This window comes from Salmo salar, chromosome ssa13 (assembly GCF_905237065.1).
Source record: "Salmo salar chromosome ssa13, Ssal_v3.1, whole genome shotgun sequence".
In the NCBI taxonomy this organism is placed as follows: Eukaryota; Metazoa; Chordata; class Actinopteri; order Salmoniformes; family Salmonidae; genus Salmo; species Salmo salar.
Window position 1 is genome coordinate 35,658,122 of NC_059454.1, and position 22,225 is coordinate 35,680,346.

The 22,225-nt window shown below is 46.3% G+C and overlaps 1 protein-coding gene across 7 annotated transcripts; it reads right to left on the minus strand.

The window, feature by feature from the left end:
- Positions 1 to 718: 718 nt before the first annotated feature.
- On the minus strand, positions 719 to 20,398 carry LOC106567237 (lysine-specific demethylase 5C). 7 transcript variants are annotated; one of them, XM_014136285.2, is made up of 29 exons: positions 20,132 to 20,397; positions 19,612 to 19,900; positions 18,080 to 18,227; positions 17,762 to 17,839; positions 17,173 to 17,295; positions 16,827 to 16,997; positions 16,495 to 16,629; positions 14,151 to 14,210; positions 13,002 to 13,125; positions 12,579 to 12,862; positions 12,089 to 12,247; positions 10,821 to 10,940; positions 10,505 to 10,663; positions 10,090 to 10,271; positions 9,681 to 9,843; positions 6,487 to 6,606; positions 6,162 to 6,356; positions 5,714 to 5,895; positions 5,487 to 5,611; positions 5,176 to 5,323; positions 5,006 to 5,090; positions 4,507 to 4,880; positions 4,217 to 4,355; positions 3,821 to 4,000; positions 3,386 to 3,505; positions 2,356 to 3,184; positions 2,060 to 2,259; positions 1,695 to 1,880; positions 719 to 986 (listed from the first exon to the last, which is right to left on the minus strand). In XM_014136285.2, coding segments are annotated over exons 2-29 (4,800 nt in total). In that variant the 5' UTR covers positions 19,614 to 19,900; positions 20,132 to 20,397; the 3' UTR covers positions 719 to 977. The 7 variants fall into 7 exon arrangements, with proteins under 7 accessions (XP_013991760.2, XP_013991762.2, XP_013991761.2 ...); XM_014136287.2 differs by having other exon boundaries at positions 19,700 to 20,398; XM_014136286.2 differs by having other exon boundaries at positions 16,495 to 16,626; positions 19,612 to 20,398.
- Positions 20,399 to 22,225: the final 1,827 nt, after the last annotated feature.

A 22,225-nucleotide genomic window follows, 5' to 3' on the forward strand; every position in this document is an offset into this window, starting at 1 on the left:
ACCAAAAAACATTCCCAAAATATCCAAATGGGTTTTATTCAAAATGCAAAATCCCCTCTGACAACCCAGCCTCAACAAACAAGATCAAATACAAAAAAATACAAGTGTTACCACGGTGACCATCGACACCTATGATCTGCTGTGATTCACAACCTTCCACTGTACTGAACTTCAGCTGTAAGTAAGCTTCATGCCCAAAAACCCCAGAAAAATAAATCAATATCATTCATTTCTACTTCAGTAAGTGGGTATGTGTGGGTCAACTTAACCAGATCACTGTGTCTGTCTGTCTGAGGCTTGTTCCAAACTAGCATTTAATAGAGCTGAAAACACACAGCATACTGACTGACTGACCTGGATCCCTACTTAAGACTCTCCAATGACGAAGCCAGCTCACACACTCCGAAAACGTTCACCGGGAGGATGGAGAGAGGTAGATAGCGAAAGACAGACAGAGGGGGGGTGTAAAGTACAGGGCAGAAGAGAAAGATCAGAATAGAGTGGGAGGGCAAGAGAATTAGACAGGAGTGTAGAATATAGATGTAGGAGCTCAGAAAGAGAGAATCACTGTGTTAGTGTTTAAGAAGACGGGATAGACGGGGGGCTGTAGACGGGGGGAGGTGTAGACGGGGGGGATAGATGGCGGGGCTGTAGACGGGGGGATAGATGGCGGGGCTGTCGGCTGTAGACGGGGGGGGATAGATGGCGGGGCTGTAGACGGGGGGGATAGATGGCGGGGCTGTAGACGGGGGGATAGATGGCGGGGCTGTAGACGGGGGGGATAGATGGCGGGGCTGTAGACGGGGGGGGATAGATGGTGGGGCTGTAGACGAGGGGGGGAGCTGTAGACGAGGGGGGATGGCCTGCATCTTTCCTTCCACAGTTTGACGCTGTCTTCCGGCCCAGAGTGATCTGTCCATTCTATTATCTCCAAACGTCTGACCATTCCTTTCTCCAGTGTTGCATCCATAACCATATCATAAGATCTGAGGAAGAGAGGGAGACAAAGACCGTTGGAGAGAGAGAGAGAGAGAAGCATGAGTTTAACTGGTTCAACTTCTTTCAAATAAGTAATGCAACTAATTACCTCGAACAAAGGTTGTAAAAAACACACGAGGGACTAAAAATAGAAAATAAACAAAAGAGCAAAACAAAAGCGGTGGGGCCTGGGTGAGCGTTACCCCAGGGCCTGCCTGGGTGAGCGTTACCCCAGGGCCTGCCTGGGTGAGCGTTACCCCAGGGCGTGCCTGGGTGAGCGTTACCCCAGGGCCTGCCTGGGTGAGCGTTACCCCAGGGCCTGCCTGGGTGAGCGTTACCCCAGGGCCTGCCTGGGTGAGCGTTACCCCAGGGCCTGCCTGGGTGAGCGTTACCCCAGGGCGTGCCTGGGTGAGCGTTACCCCAGGGCGTGCCTGGGTGAGCGTTACCCCAGGGCGTGCCTGGGTGAGCGTTACCCCAGGGCGTGCCTGGGTGAGCGTTACCCCAGGGCGTGCCTGGGTGAGCGTTACCTCAGGGCGTGCCTGGGTGAGCGTTACCTCAGGGCGTGCCTGGGTGAGCGTTACCCCAGGGCGTGCCTGGGTGAGCGTTACCTCAGGGCGTGCCTGGGTGAGCGTTACCTCAGGGCGTGCCTGGGTGAGCGTTACCCCAGGGCGTGCCTGGGTGAGCGTTACCCCAGGGCGTGCCTGGGTGAGCGTTACCTCAGGGCGTGCCTGGATGGGAATGTGTGAGGGAGTGTGGTTGAGGGGCCGGGTCTTCTTGGACTCTGAGGTGTCCTGGGACAGGGGTCCTCCCTCCGCCCCTGTGTCGCCCCTCTGGCTCTTCCTCTTCCTCTTGTCCTTGGCCCGCCCCCCACGGCCCGCTCCTTTCTGCTCCTGGAGCTCAATCTGGAGAGAGAGGGGGAGTCAGGACAAAACATGATACATCAACCCATGCTATTCAGACAGTTTAAAACTAATAGAGCTACTGACTGTAACTAAATGGGAAATGTCAAAGGACCAACACCATTGGAGTTAAGCTATTACAACATACACAGCTAAAGGGTAAAGGTCTCCTGGTCACTCACCAGTATGAGTGTTTGGAGTGTATGTCTCTGTGGCTCTGAAGCAGCCTGGAGGACCCTGTGGATGGTGCTGGTCTGGTCCAGAGACACCTCCAGCAGGTCTCCCTCCAGCTGCAACTCCTCTAGCTGGGTCCTGGTGGTCAGGGACAGCTCTATCACTGGGCCTTTTAGTGACGGGACCAGCGGCAGCAGAGAGCCCACACCTGGGTGGAGGTTCAGAGGGGTACAGTCAGACACAGGGGGAAAAAGTCTACTGGGTTACATCATGGACTGGAGGTGTTACAATATTGGCTACTGACCTGTTACATTGTAACGGCTTACGCCGTTTTCACATCCAGCCTGCGTGCCACCGTTCATCTCTTTCTTCTTGGGAGAGTTCTCCTCTGTGAGGTCTATCACTCCCTCTCCCTCCCCTCCCTCCGAATCCGACAGCACTATCACCGACTCAGAGTTCCCTTTCTTCCCGTCCTCTTCCTCCTCTCCCTCCCTGTGAGGCTGGTTCTGTTTGAGCTCCTGCAGCCTCTCTAGTGCCCCTTGTATCTCGGGGGTGTCCAGTGCCTCCTTGGCGCGCCCCTGCCAGGTGATGGCCCTCTCTGTGAGACACTGCAGAGCCTCTCCCTCTGGCAGACGGACGGGCAGCCTCTGGAGCGCCACCAGCAGGGCCAGGATGGTCTCCAGACGCGGGCGCCGCGAGCGCTGGCACCGGGGGCACAGGAAGCGTGAGTCCCAGTCCCACCAGCAGAGGGGGTTGGTGGGGGGTGCTGAGGAGGGGAGCAGGAGGGAGGGGAACGGGACACACCCACCGTGGAACCAGTCTTTACACAGGTGGCAGCGCAGCAGAGGGGGGCGAGGCGCCCGGCCACACACACACACTGACTGAGGAGGAGTGCTGCTGCCTGTCGTTGTGTGGTTACTGTCCCCGTTCCCCTTTCCACAGTTCTCAGAGTGGAGGGCTGTGTCTAGCTCCATGGTGTCCTCCCACCTCCCACCTCCGTTCTCCTTGTCCTCCTGCTCAGTCTTTACCTCTTTCTCGGCTTTCTTCTCCACACCTGGTTTAGACAGGTTGACCTGCTGGAGCCTCAGCAGAGCCCCTTTCTCCTGGTGCTCTCCTTCTTTAAACGCCGTCACCTAGAGGGGGACAGACGGATTATGCACTTTTTAATGGTCTCTGCATGCCGTTTGTATGTGACTGAAGTGTCGCTGTAGCCCTAATAGAAACTGCCTTAAGACTAATCAAGTTGTTTGGATATGACATTGTGAAACTGGTAGGTAACATTAACACACTGAACAGACTAGATCCTGGCTAGGCCAGACTCCATGCAGACTCACAATGGCTCCAGGGTCTCTCAGGTCCTGAGCAGAAAGGCCCAGAGTGTTGGTATCAGTGTCATCTAAACAACCCGTCTCCTCTCCCCTCGCTTTACGCTTCTCCACGCATGGACACAACACCTACAGCAAGACAAAGTTGTGAGGCTCAAGGTGTTAGTAAGAGTCACATGTTAACACACACACACACACACACAACATTACTGGCTAATACACTCACATAGAAAGACATGTCAGGGCTGACAATGTTCACATACACCCAAGAGTCAGTTCAACAAAGTGTGTAGATGGATACTGACTATGTCCCAAGGCTTCCCTCCCTACCCACTAAGCGTGATTGATATGTGCAGCAAATCCTTTTTAACCAGTGCAGTGCAAAACAACTGTAAATGAAGAACTAAGCAGGCGCACACAAGCTCCACCCCTGGCCTGTCTGACCTGTAGCAGGCTGTGCTGGCTGCTCTTCTTCAGGAAGGTCTTAGAGGCCTTGTCTCTCCAGGAGTGGGCGCTGGCTACCTGCAGCTCCAGCTGCCTCAGCTCCTCCATCCTGACTGGCAGGTCTCTACCTATCGCCACCAGGCCCTCCAGGTCATCCAGACACGGGTAGTGCTCCCCATTCTACAGTACACGCACACATGAGCGGAAGAGAGTACAAGCCTGGATTACATTTAGTAGGGCACAACTTTGTGGAACAATGTGATAGACATGTACATTGTAGAACAAGCATACTTCTCTGACCGGTATTCATGCATATCCTATCTGCATCATTGCACAACGTTTGCCAATTGAACGTGGCCCAGGTTATGACAGACAGTAAGAGTTGGTGCTACTTGCCTGGATCTCCTCCAGGTCAGTGACCCAGGCCCTGGCCCGGCTCAGACAGCCCCGGAGAGACAGGATGTTGGGCAGCTTGACTGGGATGAGCTGGGCCTCGTTCACTATGGCCTCCAAGGTGGACAGAGGGTGCTTCTGCCTGCAATCTCACCAGGAGAGAGAGGGCCATTAGGAAGAGCAAAACAACCTGAGAACAGTGAGTGAGTCTAAAAGAAAGAGAGATGAGTGTGTGTGGGTGAGACAGTGAGGAGAGAAAGAGTGAGTCAGTATGAGGTGTCGGTGTCCCTCACCGTTGCTCCAAACAGATCTGGGCCTTCTCCTCCCAGCGTTCTGCTATCGTCAGCAGCTCCTGCAGCTCTGCCATGGCCGTTTCCACAGAGACGCTCTGGGGCACGATGCAGCCCGCCTCCATCAGGTTCCTGAGGACCACCAGGGTCACCTCACTCCCCTCGGGCCCCAGGGTCCGGCGCACCTCGCCTAGCCAGCGGCTCTGCTCCTGCATCCCCTTCAGGAGCTCACACTCAGGGGCATCGACAGGTAAGCCGGCCCCCTGCTCCAACAGGGCCTGGAGCTGCTCTGGGGGAGGGGCGTCTCGCCGCCAGTCCCTGTCGCTCGCTAGAGCCTGGGCCTGAGTCTGGAACTCCTCTATCGTACGCAGGACCGCCTGAGAGAGGGGGAATTAAAAAGGAATGAGAGGAAGTAGGGAAGGAAGAGGGCCGGACATTAACAACGCTACAGCAGAGTTACTGGTTCTCTCTGGTGGCTCAGGTCCAGCTGGAGGCTACTCACCTGTACGTCCTCCAGCTGGCTTATCACACAAGGCAGGTTCTCCATCTTCTCCACTAGAGCCTTGAGTTCAGCCAGGGTCATCCTCCTGCAACACATACACAGCAATGTTTGTTATGGTGTATGTGAGTCACCGTGGAGCTAAATGCATTGGGTATGGCAGTGTGTGTTACCTGGTCAGTGTCTTGTTGAGGAGCTCAGTGCTGGTGTGCTGACAGTGCTGTGTGTCAGTGAGGGCAGTGTTGAGTCTCTGGAGCAGCTCGTTGTCAGGAAACTTCTTCTCTGCTGCCTCTGCCTTCAGCACCTCCAGATCCATGACGCCTGGAGAAACATCAACTCAAAGTCAATATGCATTTTCATTCACTCTTAAGACATTTCTTTGGGGACATTATTCAGCCACAGAAGTGTAGTTCAGCCACACAAGAGTATAGAGCGATATACTTGTCAAGTGTATAGTTTGTGTCTATGGGTGTGTAGTTCTGACCTGTCTTGTTGCCCTCTTCCTGCTCCAGAGCCTCTTTCACTCTGTTGGCCCAGGAATCAAATGACTCGGCTCGCACTTTGAGCCGGTGTAACATGGCCAGCAGCTCATCCAGTGTGTACCTGTACCTGTAGGGAGAAGAAAAACAGAGGCGGAGTCAGGTGTGAGGCGCTAGCGGTAAAGAAAGGATACGTAGAGAGAGAGAGAGAGACTCAGTCAGTCAGTCGCACCTGAGGTAGAGTTTGTCTGTGGGGCAGTTACAGAGGTCCTGAGTGTGGTAGAGACAGACGAGGCGTTCAGTGCAGTTTGAACAGGCCAGGGCCGACAGGAAGCAGGTGGTCTTGCAATTATCACACTGCCTCTCATCATCAGGTAGCAGCTCAAAGGCCTCCCTCTCAGCCTCTGTGATGCCCTGAGAGAACACACACACACAGGGATTTAAGAAACCACACACAGCCAAGCAACACTGCTTTACACACACAGTCAGTATTACACAACATACACCACTAACTCACATAAACCAAACAGTCAATATAGCACAAGAAGCTACAACAATCAAACAGCTAACACACACCACAAAGTCATTTCACTGACTGCTCAAGTCAGTGACCAAAGCACAGACAGGCCTATAGGAGACCCAGAGTAAACATCCATTCCCTTCAAATGTATTAGTCTCACCCTCTCCAGCAAGCCCTTGCGTAGCTCCCTCTCCTCCTGGACGATGCTGAACATCTCTCTGTGCGTGGCAGCGGCCAGGTTGAGGTCTAGCTTTTCTGGGCAGGCGGCCATCTTACAGGTCAGCTCCTCGTGGGAGAAAACACAGTACCGTCGCAGACGACGGTAGTGCTCGATACAGGAGCGCCCTGCGGGCAGCTGGGGGGGAACGGGTGAATGCAAGAGACAATTTGAAAACAACGTACGACACTCCCATTAGGTAGGTATAGAGACCTAGTTGGGAAGATTAGAGTCAGTTTAGTTCTCAGGACACAGATGAGAGCCTTACCCAGTCTGCAGTGCAAAAGTTGACAGCTTCAGCAAAGTTGTATCCCTGATTGAAGCCGCTGTGGTAAGCTCTGGGGAAAGTGATGACAAACTCGCCAGCACATTGGTTGGTGCGCACAACCTGTCGATCAAAAGCCACAAGGGGGTCATCAGAATGGCCATTGTCTACAAATATTTCACAGTTATTTGTCATAATTTCAACTCCATAATATAATGAGGTGTAGTATGGGTATGAGAGGTAGTGTGTTACACTTGCAATCCTAAGTAAGTGTGTGTGTGTGTGTGTGTGTCAGAGTAAGTGAGTGGAGTTGAGCGGTCGGGAAAAGCCGCTCATGGAGCGGTGCTCCACGTCCTCTCCAACTCTGCCCTAAAAAACCTCCCCACTCTGCCGCTCCATTCATTAAAATCACTTTTTAAACACCCATCTATTTTTGTTACTACCTAGACCTACCGTCTGGTTTTGAAGTATTGAAACCAAACCATATGATTTTAATCAAAAGTATTTTAATAAAGAACATGAAAAGGTGACTAAGAAGCGCTCATGTTCGTATTAAACAGTATTTAAAAACACTAACTAGGTCAGGAACCAGACAGGAAGGCTAAGATTTTATTTTTTAAATACACAAGTTAATTATTTAGGCTATATTATTTCAAGGCCTACAAATAAAAAAAAATTGTGAAGCATTTGCAAGTACGACACACTAGGCTGGAAGGGACATTAAGCACTCAGCATTTGGTCAAACGTGTTTTATTAAATCATTAGTCTATAAATTGCACATATAGGCTGTGACTTAGAATTAATTACAAATTAAACGAAAAATGCCTTACGAGGCTCCATCCACAGCGCCTTCGAATTCAATTTTAGAAACACAAGTTTGGCCAGTCTGTGTCTTCAGGCTCATGTGATGGTGCCTGGAAAGCAGGCCAGGAGCCTTGCAGAGCCACTGGGGATGCTAAACACCCTTTTGGGCCACTCTTGCCAGGCTGGGTGTAGTAGTTTTTCTTTCTGTATGTAGGCCTAAAGGATTTGAAGTAAAATAACCCTATAAAAACAGAAAGCTCCTTGAAGAGGTAATATGCCAGGCCTATTGGGCCAAAATCAATGACTGCCTGTTGTCTAGATAACAGAACAAACATTTTAAGTGATCAGATTTTTGGTTTAGAAATACTTTGCTACAATGACACACTTAGCTAACTACCCATTTCTTTCTGTTAGCCTGCACACGTACCAAGGACACCCTCATGCTTTCGGGATACCTGTCTTTTCAGACTCCACGATGATTCTTTAGTTGTGGACATTACATCGCCACACTCCCTCTCTAGCTCTTCATCTTTGTACAGTGAGGGAAAAAAGTATTTGATCCCCTGCTGATTTTGTACGTTTGCCCACCGACAAAGAAATGATCAGTCTATAATTTTAATGGTAGGTTTATTTGAACAGTGAGAGACAGAATAAAAGCAAAAATCCAGAAAAACGCATGTCAAAAATGTTATAAAATGATTTGCATTTTAATGAGGGAAATAAGTATTTGACCCCTCTGCAAAACATGACTTAGTACTTGGTGGCAAAACCCTTGTTGGCAATCACAGAGGTCAGACACTTCTTGTAGTTAGCCACCAGGTTTGCACACATCTCAGGAGGGATTTTGTCCCACTCCTCTTTGCAGATCTTCTCCAAGTCATTAGGGTTTCGAGGCTGACGTTTGGCAACTCGAACCTTCAGCTCCCTCCACAGATTTTCTATGGGATTAAGGTTTGGAGACTGGCTAGGCCACTCCAGGACCTTAATGTGCTTCTTCTTGAGCCACTCCTTTGTTGCCTTGGCCATGTGTTTTGGGTCATTGTCATGCTGGAATACCCATCCACGACCCATTTTCAATGCCCTGGCTGAGGGAAGGTTCTCCTTACCCAAGATTTGACGGTACATGGCCCCGTCCATCGTCCCTTTGATGCGGTGAAGTTGTCCTGTCCCCTTAGCAGAAAAACACCCCCAAAGCACAACATTTCCACCTCCATGTTTGACGGTGGGGATGGTGTTCTTGGGGTCATAGGCAGCATTCCTCCTCCTCCATACACGGCGAGTTGAGTTGATGCCAAAGAGCTCCATTTTGGTCTCATCTGACCACAACACTTTCACCCAGTTGTCCTCTGAATCATTCAGATGTTCATTGGCAAACTTCAGACGGGCATGTATATGTGCTTTCTTGAGCAGGGGGACCTTGTGGGCGCTGCAGGATTTCAGTTCTTCACGGCATAGTGTGTTACCAATTGTTTTCTTGGTAACTATAGTCCCAGCTGCCTTGAGATCATTGACAAGATCCTCCCATGTAGTTCTGGGCTGATTCCTCACCGTTCTCATGATCATTGCAACTACACGAGGTGAGATCTTGCATGGAGCCCCAGGCCGAGGGAGAAAGACATTTCTTTTGTGTTTCTTCCATTTGTGAATAATCGCACCAACTGTTGTCACCTTCTCACTAAGCTGCTTGGCGATGGTCTTGTAGCCCATTCCAGCCTTGTGTAGGTCTACAATCTTGTCCCTGACATCCTTGGAGAGCTCTTTGGTCTTGGCCATGGTGGAGAGTTTGGAATCTGATTGATTGATTGCTTCTGTGGGCAGGTGTCTTTTATACAGGCAACAAGCTGAGATTAGGAGCACTCCCTTTAAGAGTGTGCTCCTAATCTCAGCTCGTTACCTGCATAAAAGACACCTGGGAGCCATAAATCTTTCTGATTGAGAGGGGGTCAAATACTTATTTCCCTCATTAAAATGCAAATCAATTTAACATGTTTGACGTGTTTTTCTGGATTTTTTGTTGTTATTCTGTCTCTCACGGTTCAAATAAAACTACCATTAAAATTATAGACTGATCATTTCTTTATCAGTGGGCAAACATACAAAATCAGCAGGGGATCAAATACTTTTTTCCCTCACTGTCAGTCACCTTGATTTAGCACCTGTGTGTTTTATCAGTTTCTTTATGAAAATAGCAGCAGCTAAAGCAAGGGGCTATAGCAGCACACAAGTAGACTACAAATGCATGCTGGGCCGGGCATGCCCTGAGCTTGTGAAGTGAAATTGGAGCGGGCGAGAAGGCCGACGCTCCAGCGTTTGGGAAACTCGCTCCACGCTCCAGTCAAATTGGGAACGCTCCACTCTCCGCTCACATACTCTGGTGTGTGTGTGTGACTTACCGGGACCCCATGGGCCATGAGGATGTTGGGGTTCATAATAGTGACCAGCTGGTGAAGGAGGTCAGGCTGGAACTCAAACAGCTCTGGGGTCAGCTTCTTCATCACCTCCTCTAACCGCTCTGCTGCTACAGAGGGAACTCCGTACCACGTCTTAGGCTCACCCCTGGAGGAGGAGAGGGGGACAGGGAGAGGTAAAGGGGACAGCGAGGGGAGAGAGAGGAACAGAGAGAGGGGGGGGATGCGAACAGGTTCTCACTAACCATATCTATCAGTCAGTCAGTACATTGTCCTGTATAAAGCTATCGGACATAAAAGGACAACCATCTACAGATGAACTACCTATTAATACCCCGTGTCTCCCGTAGGGGCTGTAATGTTTTGTGTACTGTACAGTTAGTGTCCTCTTTACCAGTGCAGGTAGTTGATGGAGTAGCTCCAGTGGTCTTCGATGTGCCAGCAGAAAGCGGAGAAGACCATGCCCACGTAAAGCCAGGGCACCTTCATGCCAGAGATGTCTGCGTTGATGTGGCACAGCAGAGACTGCTCCAGAACCGGCATCACGTTCAGGTTCCAGCCGCTCCGGGCATAGTCCTGCAGACAGACACAGAAGAGGGCAGCAAGAGGGTCAGACTAAACTGTGCAGGTTTATATATTGTAATATATATTGTTTTATACATGTTGTGCAAGTATCATATTAATGGCATATCAATGAGAGCAGATTAGACAAACACTGTATATTTAAATAACTATATATTTAAAGAACTAATATAAGGAAAAGGAGAAAACAACAGGAGTGAGATATGAAAAGGCTGATAGCTAGTTACCGCTTCCTCTTGTGAGAGGTTCTTCATGCCGTTGTTCATGGGGAATCCACTGCCAAAATCTTTAGAGTGGATGTCTGCTCCATACTCCACTGTCACGTCCTCCTCTATACTACTGACCAACCGCCAGAACTCTCTCTCCACCAGCTCTGTCGGAACCATCTAGACACACACAGACGTTTGTACACCAACAAAAAAAATCATATGGGAGAAGAATAATGTATCAATATAGTCAACTAGCATGTCTTCATTAGTAAGGACTAGTTGATCTCCACATCAGAGCAAAGCATTCACTTATAGTTTGTACAGGCGCACTTACATGGACAGGCATGTTGAAGTAGTCTGCTTTGAAGGTGTCGGCCATCTCCCCAAAACTCTGCAGGGTGTATTCTCTAGTAGCCTGCTCAAAACCAAAGGCCTCCGCTGGCCTCTTACACTCCTGGAGGGAAGAAGAGGCGAGGCAGACAAGAGGCCACTGAAGAATTGGATTGGATGGAGGCAAATCAAATAATTACCAGACATACAGATGACTATAAGGCAAAAGTTTACGCCCAGTGTTTTTCCTGACAGGTTTACATGTCAATAGCCTGTGTTCAATAGACAGAATTCTCCTGACCAGGCGTCCAGCCCCGGGTTCCATCAAACACACGTTTCCCCTACAAGCTACATCTGCCAGAAACCTGCTTCAATGACTCCAGACTCCTCAGGTTAAAATATACACGCAGAGGCTCCAGATTAATTAGACAGTGGATGGCTGCAGCCACATAGCAGGATGTTTGTTTGAAAACAGGATGTTGTAGGTCTCAATAGCTAGTTTTCCATCCAATTGGTGACAGATGAATGTGACTATTCAAATATCTGCATAAAGAAAATATGCGTGTTTCCACCAAACGGACTTGTTGCAGATAAAAACCTGTGCGCGATGACGTAGTGCACACAAAATGGACTTTCTCATGTACCGAATAAAATAAATAAAAAATCGAAGTTCAATGTGTTTCCATCACATTTTCTACTATACTGATAGTTTGGTCACAAAAACTGTTGGGTAAAATAGAAAATGTGTCTACTCTGGTCTACGCACGTGCACTCTAGCCAACAGCTTGCAGATACAGTGGGGGTAGGCTGTGTGGGTAGGATAGTATGAGATTATTATGGATAAGATAATATTAACATTTGTCAAACAGCAGTCAAGCATCAATCATCATGTCACCAGAATAAGACCCTCGATATTTATTGGAAAGGAGCGTCAAACTCATCACCGTGCACTTCCACCACCCAGTGAAGTTGATCATAATTTATTTCATCTCTAGCCTAATAAACCCCATGCTTTGCTGATGAGTCGTAGTGGGAGGACCACACAACATGTCATCTCGTGACTCAAGTTTACTTCCATATGATGGTTAATATATCAATATTTACGCATAAATAAAAATACCTGTTTCCACTGCCATTTCTCCCATACCGGTAATTACTTTTACCGACACAAAAAGATCCCACTATGTCGATTGAACAAATTACCTGGCAGCATTTATTTTTTAGACGGTATGACTACTCTGTGGATGGAAACGTGGTTTATGACGCTCTCACCTCGGCCACACATTTTGGGCAGCGCCAGTTGCCCTTGGGGGCCTCGGTGAGAGGGGGCAGCAGACAGAAGGTGTGGTAGTTGTCATCACAACCGTCACACAGCAGGAGCTTCTCATCCTCGTCGCCACGGCCACACATCCGGCACACAAACGAATCCACCTAAGCAGAACACAGAACGGATCAGTGAAACAGAATTAAAGTTCTGCATTTAAATTGCCACACTCAAATACGTTGGAAAGGAGCTGACTAACAAAATAGTAAATGGAAATTGTTCACCCATTAAATTACTGGCAGCATAGATGGTGTTCAACTAGCTTTATTTATTTGCCCATTTAAATTGCCACCTTATGATTCAAATATCTATAACATCTGATTTTGGATCAGACATAACCTACAGGGCTGGATTCCCAGACAGAGAATCTCCAGTGATCATGCTTCTTGGTCCAGGATAAGCCTTAATCTAAGCGTGAATGTAGGCTAAGGCCCTTACAAACTGAGGGTTGCCGAGGTTACGTCTTAGCCTCATGGTCATCTTGGTGCAGGGCCCGTCACCATTTTCACCACTGTCTTGGTCCCCGTTGTCATGAGCTTCTCCACCTTCATGTTTCTCTTCCTCTTTCTTCACCTCACTCTTTATCATGGCATCAGAGGGAGGAGGAGGAGCCGTTGTGGTTGTGCTGCCATCTCCTCCTTTCTCTTTGACCTCCCCTGGCTGCTCCTTGACCTGGACAGCAGGAGCTGCAGCCCGGACAGTCACAGTCTGAGGCAGCTCTTCTGGAAGGAGGGGAAATCGGAGAAGTGGTCAACACGCATCCAAAATCGCACCGTATTCTATATGATACTACTTTATGACCAGAGCCCACATTTCAGACCCAGGTAGGGGGGGTGAAGGATTGTAGCAGAGTTGTGTTACCTTTCTTGGGAATGCTCTTATTCCTGGGCACCAGTCCTAGCCCCATCATCTTAGGCCCTGCACCGTAAATCTGTAGTTTCTTCAGCTCTGGGTTCTTCTCTATGTCCTCCTCTGTGGGATCAGGCTAGGGTGACAGATGGCAAAAAGTCAGTATGGAGATGTGATGGGAGCAACACCAATACACTTTCAGGTATACTGAGAGGGAATGGAGAAGCAGAAGGGTCAAGGGGTCAGGAGATGGTGTGAGGATAAGGGAAAATAGTAGTACATCTTTGACTATTGACAGTTATTAAACAAAGGTAATGACCCACCACCGTGTTATAAGAAAAAGCATCCAAACACACGTCTAGACACACGTACCAACAAAGGAAACTCATTTGGGGAACCTACATACAAGTCTCAACTCAGCTGAACTGAGTGACTAATACAATTAAAAATGGACTCAAGTCGAGGTGGTGAGGCGTCATCTACCTCAGATCCTAAATCTGTAAAACTTTTGAAGGGGCAATGCTTCAGAGCATAAAATGTACAAAGCTGTGTTTGCATTTTCCAAATATTTTACTTTCTCAAAAGGCCAAGTGGAGTGTCTAACAGGGTTCTTGTCAAACACAACCTACTGGTGTTCAACTGCACTCAGCAGAACACATGCAGTCACACAATAGCACTGCAGAAGTGAGGGAATGGAAGCATTAAGAAAGGACGCACAGAGACTTACTAACAGTAAAGAGATAAGACGGGAGAGAGAGAGATTCACACTGATTTCATAAACAAGTACAGGCCAGACAGATAATTGCTTATTCATTTCCATAAGTTGTTGCCAGGGACAAACAGTGAGTGAGTGGGTGGGTGAGAGGAATAAGGGCCAAAGACATCTAAAGCTTGATGCTAGGCTGTTGAATGGTGATGTTTGTTAAGCGTTAGAAAAGGATGGCAAGGGGCCTGCTGCTGCTGCAAAAAAAAAAGGTGAGAGAGAGAGCGAGGGGTTTGCTGCTAGAGAAACCGAGCCAGATAGAGACATGGGGCAAGGGTAGAGCCGGGAGAGAGCGAGGGGTTTGCTGCTCGAGAAACCGAGCCAGATAGAGACATGGGGCAAGGTAAGCCCGGGATAGAGCGAGGACTCGCATTGTGCTCAAGAGAGACAGGCAGTACCGATGTAGAGATGTGTTGAGAGCCAGTGGAGAGAGGGTGGGGGGCAGAATCCTCTGGACCCTGCATAGGAAGACAACAACAGCAACAAAGAACTGAGACAGGAGGAGGAAGAAAAAGAAATGGCTAAGGAGAAAAAACTGCCATTGGAAGAGTGAAAAGGTATATGGAGAGATGGAAATCTGGTGTGATGAAATAGAATGACTTGTGTTTGACTATAATAGGTGTGGGTAGACCATGTGTTTGCCAAATATAGCTGTGCTTGTACTGATCACATCACAAGGTCTTTTTGATCTGTTTAGAACTGAGCCCTCAGAGAACGCATAGCCTAGGTCTCTCCAACCCTGTACCTGGAGAGCTACTGTCCTGCAGGTTCACGCCAACCCTCATCTAGCGCACCCGATTCTAATCAGTTAGCTGGTTGATAAGCTGAACTAGGTTAGTGACAACTTGGGTTGGGGCGAAAGTCCACAGGAGGGTAGCTCTCCAGGAACAGGGTTGGAGACCCCTGGTCTAGGTAATAAAACATTTCAGCGGAAAATTAAACACACACAAGGATGCATACGTGGGTTTAAAACAAAACCATATCATCAGATTGTTATGGTGGGCTATGACCAAGCCAATGATATCTCAGTGGAAAGTTTAATGGGACAGTGCAAGATTTTAAGCCCTTTCTCTATTTACTCAGGGTCAGATTAAATCACAGATACCATTTTTATAGCTCTGCATCCAGTGCTAGCTGTTCTGGTAGACTTCCAGTTACGGTTGGGCAACCTTTGTCCCATCATGATTATGTACCCATAACACACTGTTATATTGACCAACCCAACTATTCGCATTTATTTTAAACTATTAATTTTTTAACTTGCCTAAAATAACCGTGTGAAATGGAATGCTACAACTAGACGAATCATGACGTAAGATAATGTTGTTGAAAGCCTGGGCTGAGGCTAAATGCAGGCAAATCTTTTCTAATGTTAATTTCTGGTGGAGGAGTTCAGCATGGAACAGGTTTGTGTGTGTGTGTCTGTGTGACACACAAATGATGGGAGTTTGATCAGGACCGGGCTGAGTTAGGTTAGCCTATACAAGCCTGGACAATAACATTTATTGCAAATAATAGACTAGGCTATCGACTTTCATTCTTGAAAGTGGCAACTTTAGGACAATACCTTCTTAGGTTGGAATATTTGGAAAATAAGCTACTGTTCATTAATAATTTGTCTTGAAGCTGTTATGAAAGCTCGCTTTCACACACAAAACGACCTTAAACGTCCTTCATACTGGAGGCAGACACACAAAAATGATATCCATGAGTTCATCTAACTCTGGGGAAGTAGATGTCCAAAATCTCACACTATCCCGTTAAGCATTTCTTGCCATTGTTCAAATCAAATCTGGAGTAAAGCATATGAGGAAGCAAATCAAAAGATCTCACCACACCACCACTTTAAAATGCAAAATGGTACAAACAAAATGTATTCTATGGGTGAAAGACATGGGTACCCTACAGGTAACTACAATGGGTTAGCAATGTTCAATGGCAGGGGTGACAAAATGAACAATCCGTGGTGTTTAAAGAGGGAAAGAGAGAGAGAAAGGAAGATATAGGGTGACATATAGCATATAACGAGAGCTAGTGTAACATGTGGCAAAAGGCAGTAGCAGCAGACACCATAGCAGCAGTGTAGCGGTACACAGAGCAAGCATGCTGGTTGCGTTCTGAGCGCATCGTCGGGTCCATCTAGATGTTCCTTTCCAATTTGGAGAGAAAGAGCTGGAACTCAGATTCAATTCATTTGGATGAATGACTAATTTGATATTACGTTATTTCAAATCGGACTAAGTTAGGAATACAACGATATGAATGACAAGTAATTCCGTTTTTCAATGCCAAAAAGATGAGTATTATTACACGATTGTATGGGCGTATGACAACTTTATCTTCCTGCCTAACCAAATCCGTCACTGATAGTCTACCTAGAAGATAAAACAATCAGTGTGAAAAACCTACGAGTAAGATGTGTTAATGGCAGGTGTTACCCTAGCTGAGATCTGTGAACCGGTGCAGAGCAGTAGTTTCACTAGCAGTTCTCAGAAGACAGTACATCGCCACCCAATGAATAGATTTGGACCCCATTTCTGAACGAGACTGGTTAAATAAGGCTACTAACAGATTATGGCTGTGGAGAGTGAATGCTTACATCCTTGGAACGATCAACATGATCATGGAAATTAGTCAAATTAACCAACTTCTATTAGTATCTGTGAACTATACACACACGACTGATACTGTTAAGAGGGAAATTATGTACATCGGTCATTGGAGCATGGTGCTGTCACTCACGTCTGGCTGGAGACGATTGGCTCTGCGTCCGTAGCTGCTCGTCTTGGAGGGCTGGACAGACTGGCGTAGGGGGATGGAGTGGGGCTTGTATTCTCTATGCACCTCCTCTCCATCATATAGCTTTGGCTTAGTCTGCTACACATAGAAATCCTGGGGTTAAACCCTCTTCTGCATTCATGACTATGGATGGACACCATTTATAAACAGTGTAACTGACTAAACAAATAAAGAATGTAAGTTAATGCATGTCGAATTCTATTTGATAGATCAGAGTTGATAGATCGCTTGTGTAAGCACAAAAGAGCAGGAGCAAAGTGGGTGAGTAGCGTTACCGGCAGGCTGGCACCAGTGTGGAACACCTCAAAGGGGTAGACAATCCTCTCGTAGTGTGAGCGCAGGAGGGAGCCAATGTTCTTGCCTGGAGGGTAGCCAAGCTTCTGGGCCACGCGAGCCCAGCGCCTCTCCTTACTGACTATATCAAACCCTCCCTCCTCTATCACAACCTACAACACAAAATAATACAAGTGCGGACAAATCAGTTTTACTGGCTAAAGTACTATTGGATAGTGTTAGCAATGGTAAGAGTCTCAACGTGTTATTTCTTTGTTTTACAGAAATAAAGACATGCAACAGGGGGTTTACTGAGAAATAAAAAAATGGGTCAGTCAGCTCTGGCACCTTGGACAGGCTGAAGAGGTCCAGGATGCGCCTCTCGATGTTTGGGATCTTGAGAGAGGATCCCTGGATCTCCCAGAACTTGGCGATCCGGTCCAAGTAGTTTAGCTTGACTCGTGTCTCCGCCTGGGGGGGGGGGGGGGGTCAGGATTGAATATTATTAGAATGGACTGAAAACTAAAATATAATCTTTGGGTCAACCAGAACATGTGACTGCTAAAACAGTTCTTCAATATCAACCCATAGAAATAGAACAGGCTTGGAAGCTCTAACCCTGGCAATTTGACTGGTAAACTCATGTTAACATGAGCAATGGCTGCCTGATGATGGATTGCCATGGTAATGTAGAATATTTTTTTCAAATCATGCTAACTGATGTAGCTCATGCAATGGAATGTCTTTTGTGTAATGTCAGTTGAGTTGACTGAAATCACAGCACAGGTACACTTCCTGCTTTTACTTCCTGGCATGGCTACACTCAAAATGGATGCCAGTCTACCCATTATGCCATCATTGACTTGAATGGGGATGACCGTTCTATTCATTCCATTTCTGAGACTCAACAGTACAATATATGAGGAGAGAGACGAACCTCCAGCTCATTAAGTCTCTGTATACGGGGTGTGAAGCGGAAGCTATCCACCTCCACAGCAAAGGGTGGCTGCCAGTCCTGTGGGGAAAGGAAAGCTTTGATCAATGTCTATGTTTGATGTAAACACTTGTCATCCTGCAATCACTCAATCCTGTGCTCAGCTTGTAAGAAAGAGAAAATGTACTTGTGTGTGCTAGACACACAAATAACAGTGAGACTACACCAGATTGGTTAAGGTCAGAGGAAAACAACCATATTCAACTCCACACAGGTTTCATGGGGTTAAATGATAGATGCATGTCATCAGTAAACACTTACAGCAGGAGGACGAATCTTGCAGATTCCAGACTTCTCTGCAATTGGACGGATCTTGGCAATGTAGCCCAGGGGATCCTGAAACTCCTCCCATGACGGCTCGAACACTGGGCACTCCGGAGGAGGCACAAAGTCTTCCCCCTCCATCGCCCTGGCAACAGGTAAGGTCAAATCTGCATGTCAAGTCACTACACAGTGCAGCTACTTACTTAGCTAAACAGATTGGCAGTCAAAATAACTGTCACCATGAGAAGTCAATGTAAGATTTCTTGCTAATCAATGGTCATTTCAATGAATGATACAGGCCCTATATATAGGCTACCCATTGATTCTTGAAGAATACATTTATGCATGTCTTATAAGGCTGGAAAAACCATCTTACCCTATCATAACCCCAAACCTAAGATTGTATTAATCCATTGTTTATGTAGTTATTGGAGTCTTTGTAAACAACGCATTCTACATAACACATCTACTATAAAAATTGTATATTTCAAATGCATTTCTTGAAAATGTCCACGTCGGGTTCAAAGTTAGGCTAAGGAGAAAATAATCACAAGGGATTTTTCCTTATGGGATTACCAGTTCTTCAAAAATGCATATGTACAGTACCATAAATTGAATTGGATAGATTAACAACGCTTTAGAGTCTGTTTTTCATCAGATCAAACAAAGGGCCCTAAGGGACACAACCTACAATTTTGAATGGCCATTGTTTCACAAACGTTACATGATTCTTCTACTTGTGAGTAATGTCTTTGAATTGAATCATGTTCTAATAGTTGGAATAAGTCTTTGGAACATCATGGAACCTTCAATCTAGTAAAACACCAAAATCCCAAACCTGTTAACCCAATATGAGGGAGGCGTTCTTTGTAACTGTTCTCCCCTCCCCCTACCTTACCTTACAGACATAGCAAATAATGCACTTCTTACATGGTGCCATTGTCATCTCTTAAGGTCAAATTGGTGTTTGGTCATCAACAGAAAATAATACACTAACTAACAAAGTATGTTGATACTTGGTGATATAAAAAGACTCATACTGTCTGGGATATGGTTTGTTTCCTACAATTGATTTCACAGGACCCATCTGAAGGCCTCCTACATTTCCTTTCAATAGCAAATAATGATAAAGACATTTGAGAAAGCTTCACAAATGCTGGACACATTCTCTAAATATAGCTAAAGCCCCTAATCTCAACATAAAAACGTCACAGGATTTAAAGGCCTGGTTGCATCCATCCACGCTCCCATTTGCAAGACCAAATATGGGGATTCAAGTTAGGAAACAAATGAATATAGCCATTGTCAAACATCACAAAATATGGGTCATTTGTCACATAGCTAGCTACATAACGGGAGGTCCTTGGTGACTGACAAGCTAAGACAATCCCAAGCTGTTTGGTTTACTTTAAGTTTCACTGTAGTTAGTTGGTTAGTTGCTAACTAGGATTTCTCAAGCTAGCATCTTAGCTAACTTACCGGATAAGAAATATGGCTAGCTAGAGTATAGCTAACGTTATTAGACTTACATGTTAGATAACGTTAGCAGGCACTTGGACAGCAACTCTGCCTAACACGTTCAACGTGATCAGAGGAAATTATGGATTCAGGTGTCACCAATAATATGATGGGCCGTGTAGGTGTCTTGAAAGCTCACGGGGTCTATTGTTCAGCACTGGGTCACGATTACGGTGGCTGAAGCTAACGTTACGGCCTCCACTTTTCAGCCCATCCCAGGCAGCACCTCCGGTCTCGGGTAGCACTGCGAATTGGCGTGGAAGTTTCACTGGAAATATTGGTTCCTTCTCTGTTTCGTACCTGTCCCAAGACAGATATTAATTGTTTTATTTTGAATCAAAATACTCCGGACAATCCCGTAGACAATTATTTCTCCTGAGACTACCCTCCTCCCTGTTGACAGTGTTGTTGTTGTTTAGCTCGGCTGGCTAACGTTATCTACGTTAGCTAGCTGTCGCTGGTGAGCTAGCTACTGTAGCTAGTAATGTTACGAGCTAACGTTAGCTAGAAAGCAAGGTCCAGATAGCTCACGTAAGGGTTGGCCGTTTTCAGCGTCGCTTCCCCCATATACCCACTTCTGTTTGATTATAAGTGTAAAGATGATCCACTTTGAAGACTCGTTTGCTTGTAAACGACTATCTCTGTGAGAATGATGTCCCCATCAAATCAATGTGTGACCAATTTCGCTATCCCCCGTTCATCCTGTCTGGGTTTAAACGCCATCTTAGTTTCATCATTGCCTAAGCGCAACCTCAAGTCTCTCAACTACTAGTACTACGACAGCTGAGTTATTTGAGTGGAAGAGAGGGCAGGAATTAGTCCCTCCACGCTCGTTCGATTTAGAGAAAGTAGTTCGGAGACGCTTTTTCTCTGATCTTGACTTATTTCACGAATTATGATACCCATTCGCGGAATTATTTACTAATATACGCTTGGCTAATTAAAATTAGTACATAGTTTAAAACGTGTGCCATTTAAAAAAAATGCTGATGTGGAGGATGGCAGAAGTGCATGCATGCACGCAGGTGGCACGGACGGAGTAATACCTACTGGCATGGTATTAGTCACGTACACCGTTTACAGTAGCTATAAATGGTCAGTGCTGTCCAGAATCCCTGGGCTGTTTCTACCCTAAACGTAACCCCTACCACTACCCATAACCCTAACCATAACATAACATAACCTTAACATAACCTTAACATAACCTTAACCATTTTCAGTGGAGTCTCCTCATTCAGGGCCGGTGGGGGCAGAGCCCCACGTGTATAGCAAAAAAATATGTTTAATAATAATACAAAATAACATATCAGTTTGCAAACAATGTAAAAAAAAATAATCTATTGAATTTATAAAGCTGCTGAAAACATGTTCTCTTTTTTACTTTATTGAGTGAGGCAGCTCCAAAATGCATGTGTTTCAGCCTAGCTCAGTGCTTTCTGTGGTGGAGGGGCAGCCAGGGAAAATACAAAGCGTATGGGATACAAATCTTCTCAAGTTGCACCATCATTGGCTCCGTGTTCTGTCACTCATGGGGACACTATGTCGCTGCAAAATCTACAGGGAGATGTAGAAAGTTCAGACAACTTTGCGATGCTTGCAGTTAGACACTGATTCCTTCTAAACCACTCAATGTTGAATTTGCAATTTCCAACTTGTTGTGTAATGTTTATGTCCGATGAGCACTGATATGGTCGATGAGCACTGTAAATCTGCCATATATTTACATTAGAAGTGCCTATCCAAGAAGGCTCAAGGTCATAGCCACAGATAAAACAACATCAAATCACGTTATATCTATCGTAGCTTTGATTGGAATGATCATGTCAACGTCATACTTTCAAAATCTTAGCTAGCAAGCTAGACAAGCAGTCATCATCATGAATGACATCGACAATCTATTGGCAAATCCTTTTCAATCCTTGTCATATGAAGAGAAATGATAGATAAAACGTATCAGTGCTCATCGGCCATTGGACATAAACATTACACAACAAGTTGGAAATTGCAAATTCAACATTGAGTGGTTTGGAAGGAATCAGTGTCTAACTGCAAGCATCGCAAAGCAATCACTTTTTGCTTCCCTTGCCTGCTATTCGGTGGAGAGGGTGCGTGTTCCAAGTCTGAGTTTAAGGGTCTCTTATCCAAGCTTCAAAAGATGAACATTCACACGCAACACCATAGGCCAGATAAACTTGAATACATTGGCCATGCTGTCAATCCTGCATGACTTCTGCCATGTTCAAAACAACTGGAAACTAGGAACTGGGAAATATAAGACTTTAAGGAGTTCAAGACAACTGGGAACTCTTAAAAAATTTGCTCCGACTGGGAAAATACGTTTTGAGCGGTCATCCAACTGGGAATTCCAAGTCGGGAACTTGGGCCTCTAAAGAAGGCCAGAAGATCACTGACGTCATGATTTGACCTTGTTTTTTTCCAGAGTTCCCAGTTGTCTTGAAAGCACCATAAATCCAAAGAATGCCAGACTTTAATGAAAACGTTTCATGACAAACATGTCTTACGTATATGCTGCTGCATAAATTATGTAATATGCCAGGGAGATATGTATACTGTAGCTAAGAAAGTAATACTAAGTGTATGTTGTGTAGTAAGCTGTTAGTAGCC

What these genes read in the sequence shown, in the direction of transcription:
- LOC106567237 (XM_014136284.2), bottom strand. An exon ending in GCCAGCTGGAGGACGTACAG is followed by an intron (nt 4,881 to 5,005) that starts GTGAGTAGCCTC and finishes CCCCTCTCTCAG; the next exon opens with GCGGTCCTGCGTACGATAGA. An exon ending in TGAGAGACCCTGGAGCCATT is followed by an intron (nt 3,185 to 3,385) that starts GTGAGTCTGCAT and finishes GTCCCCCTCTAG; the next exon opens with GTGACGGCGTTTAAAGAAGG.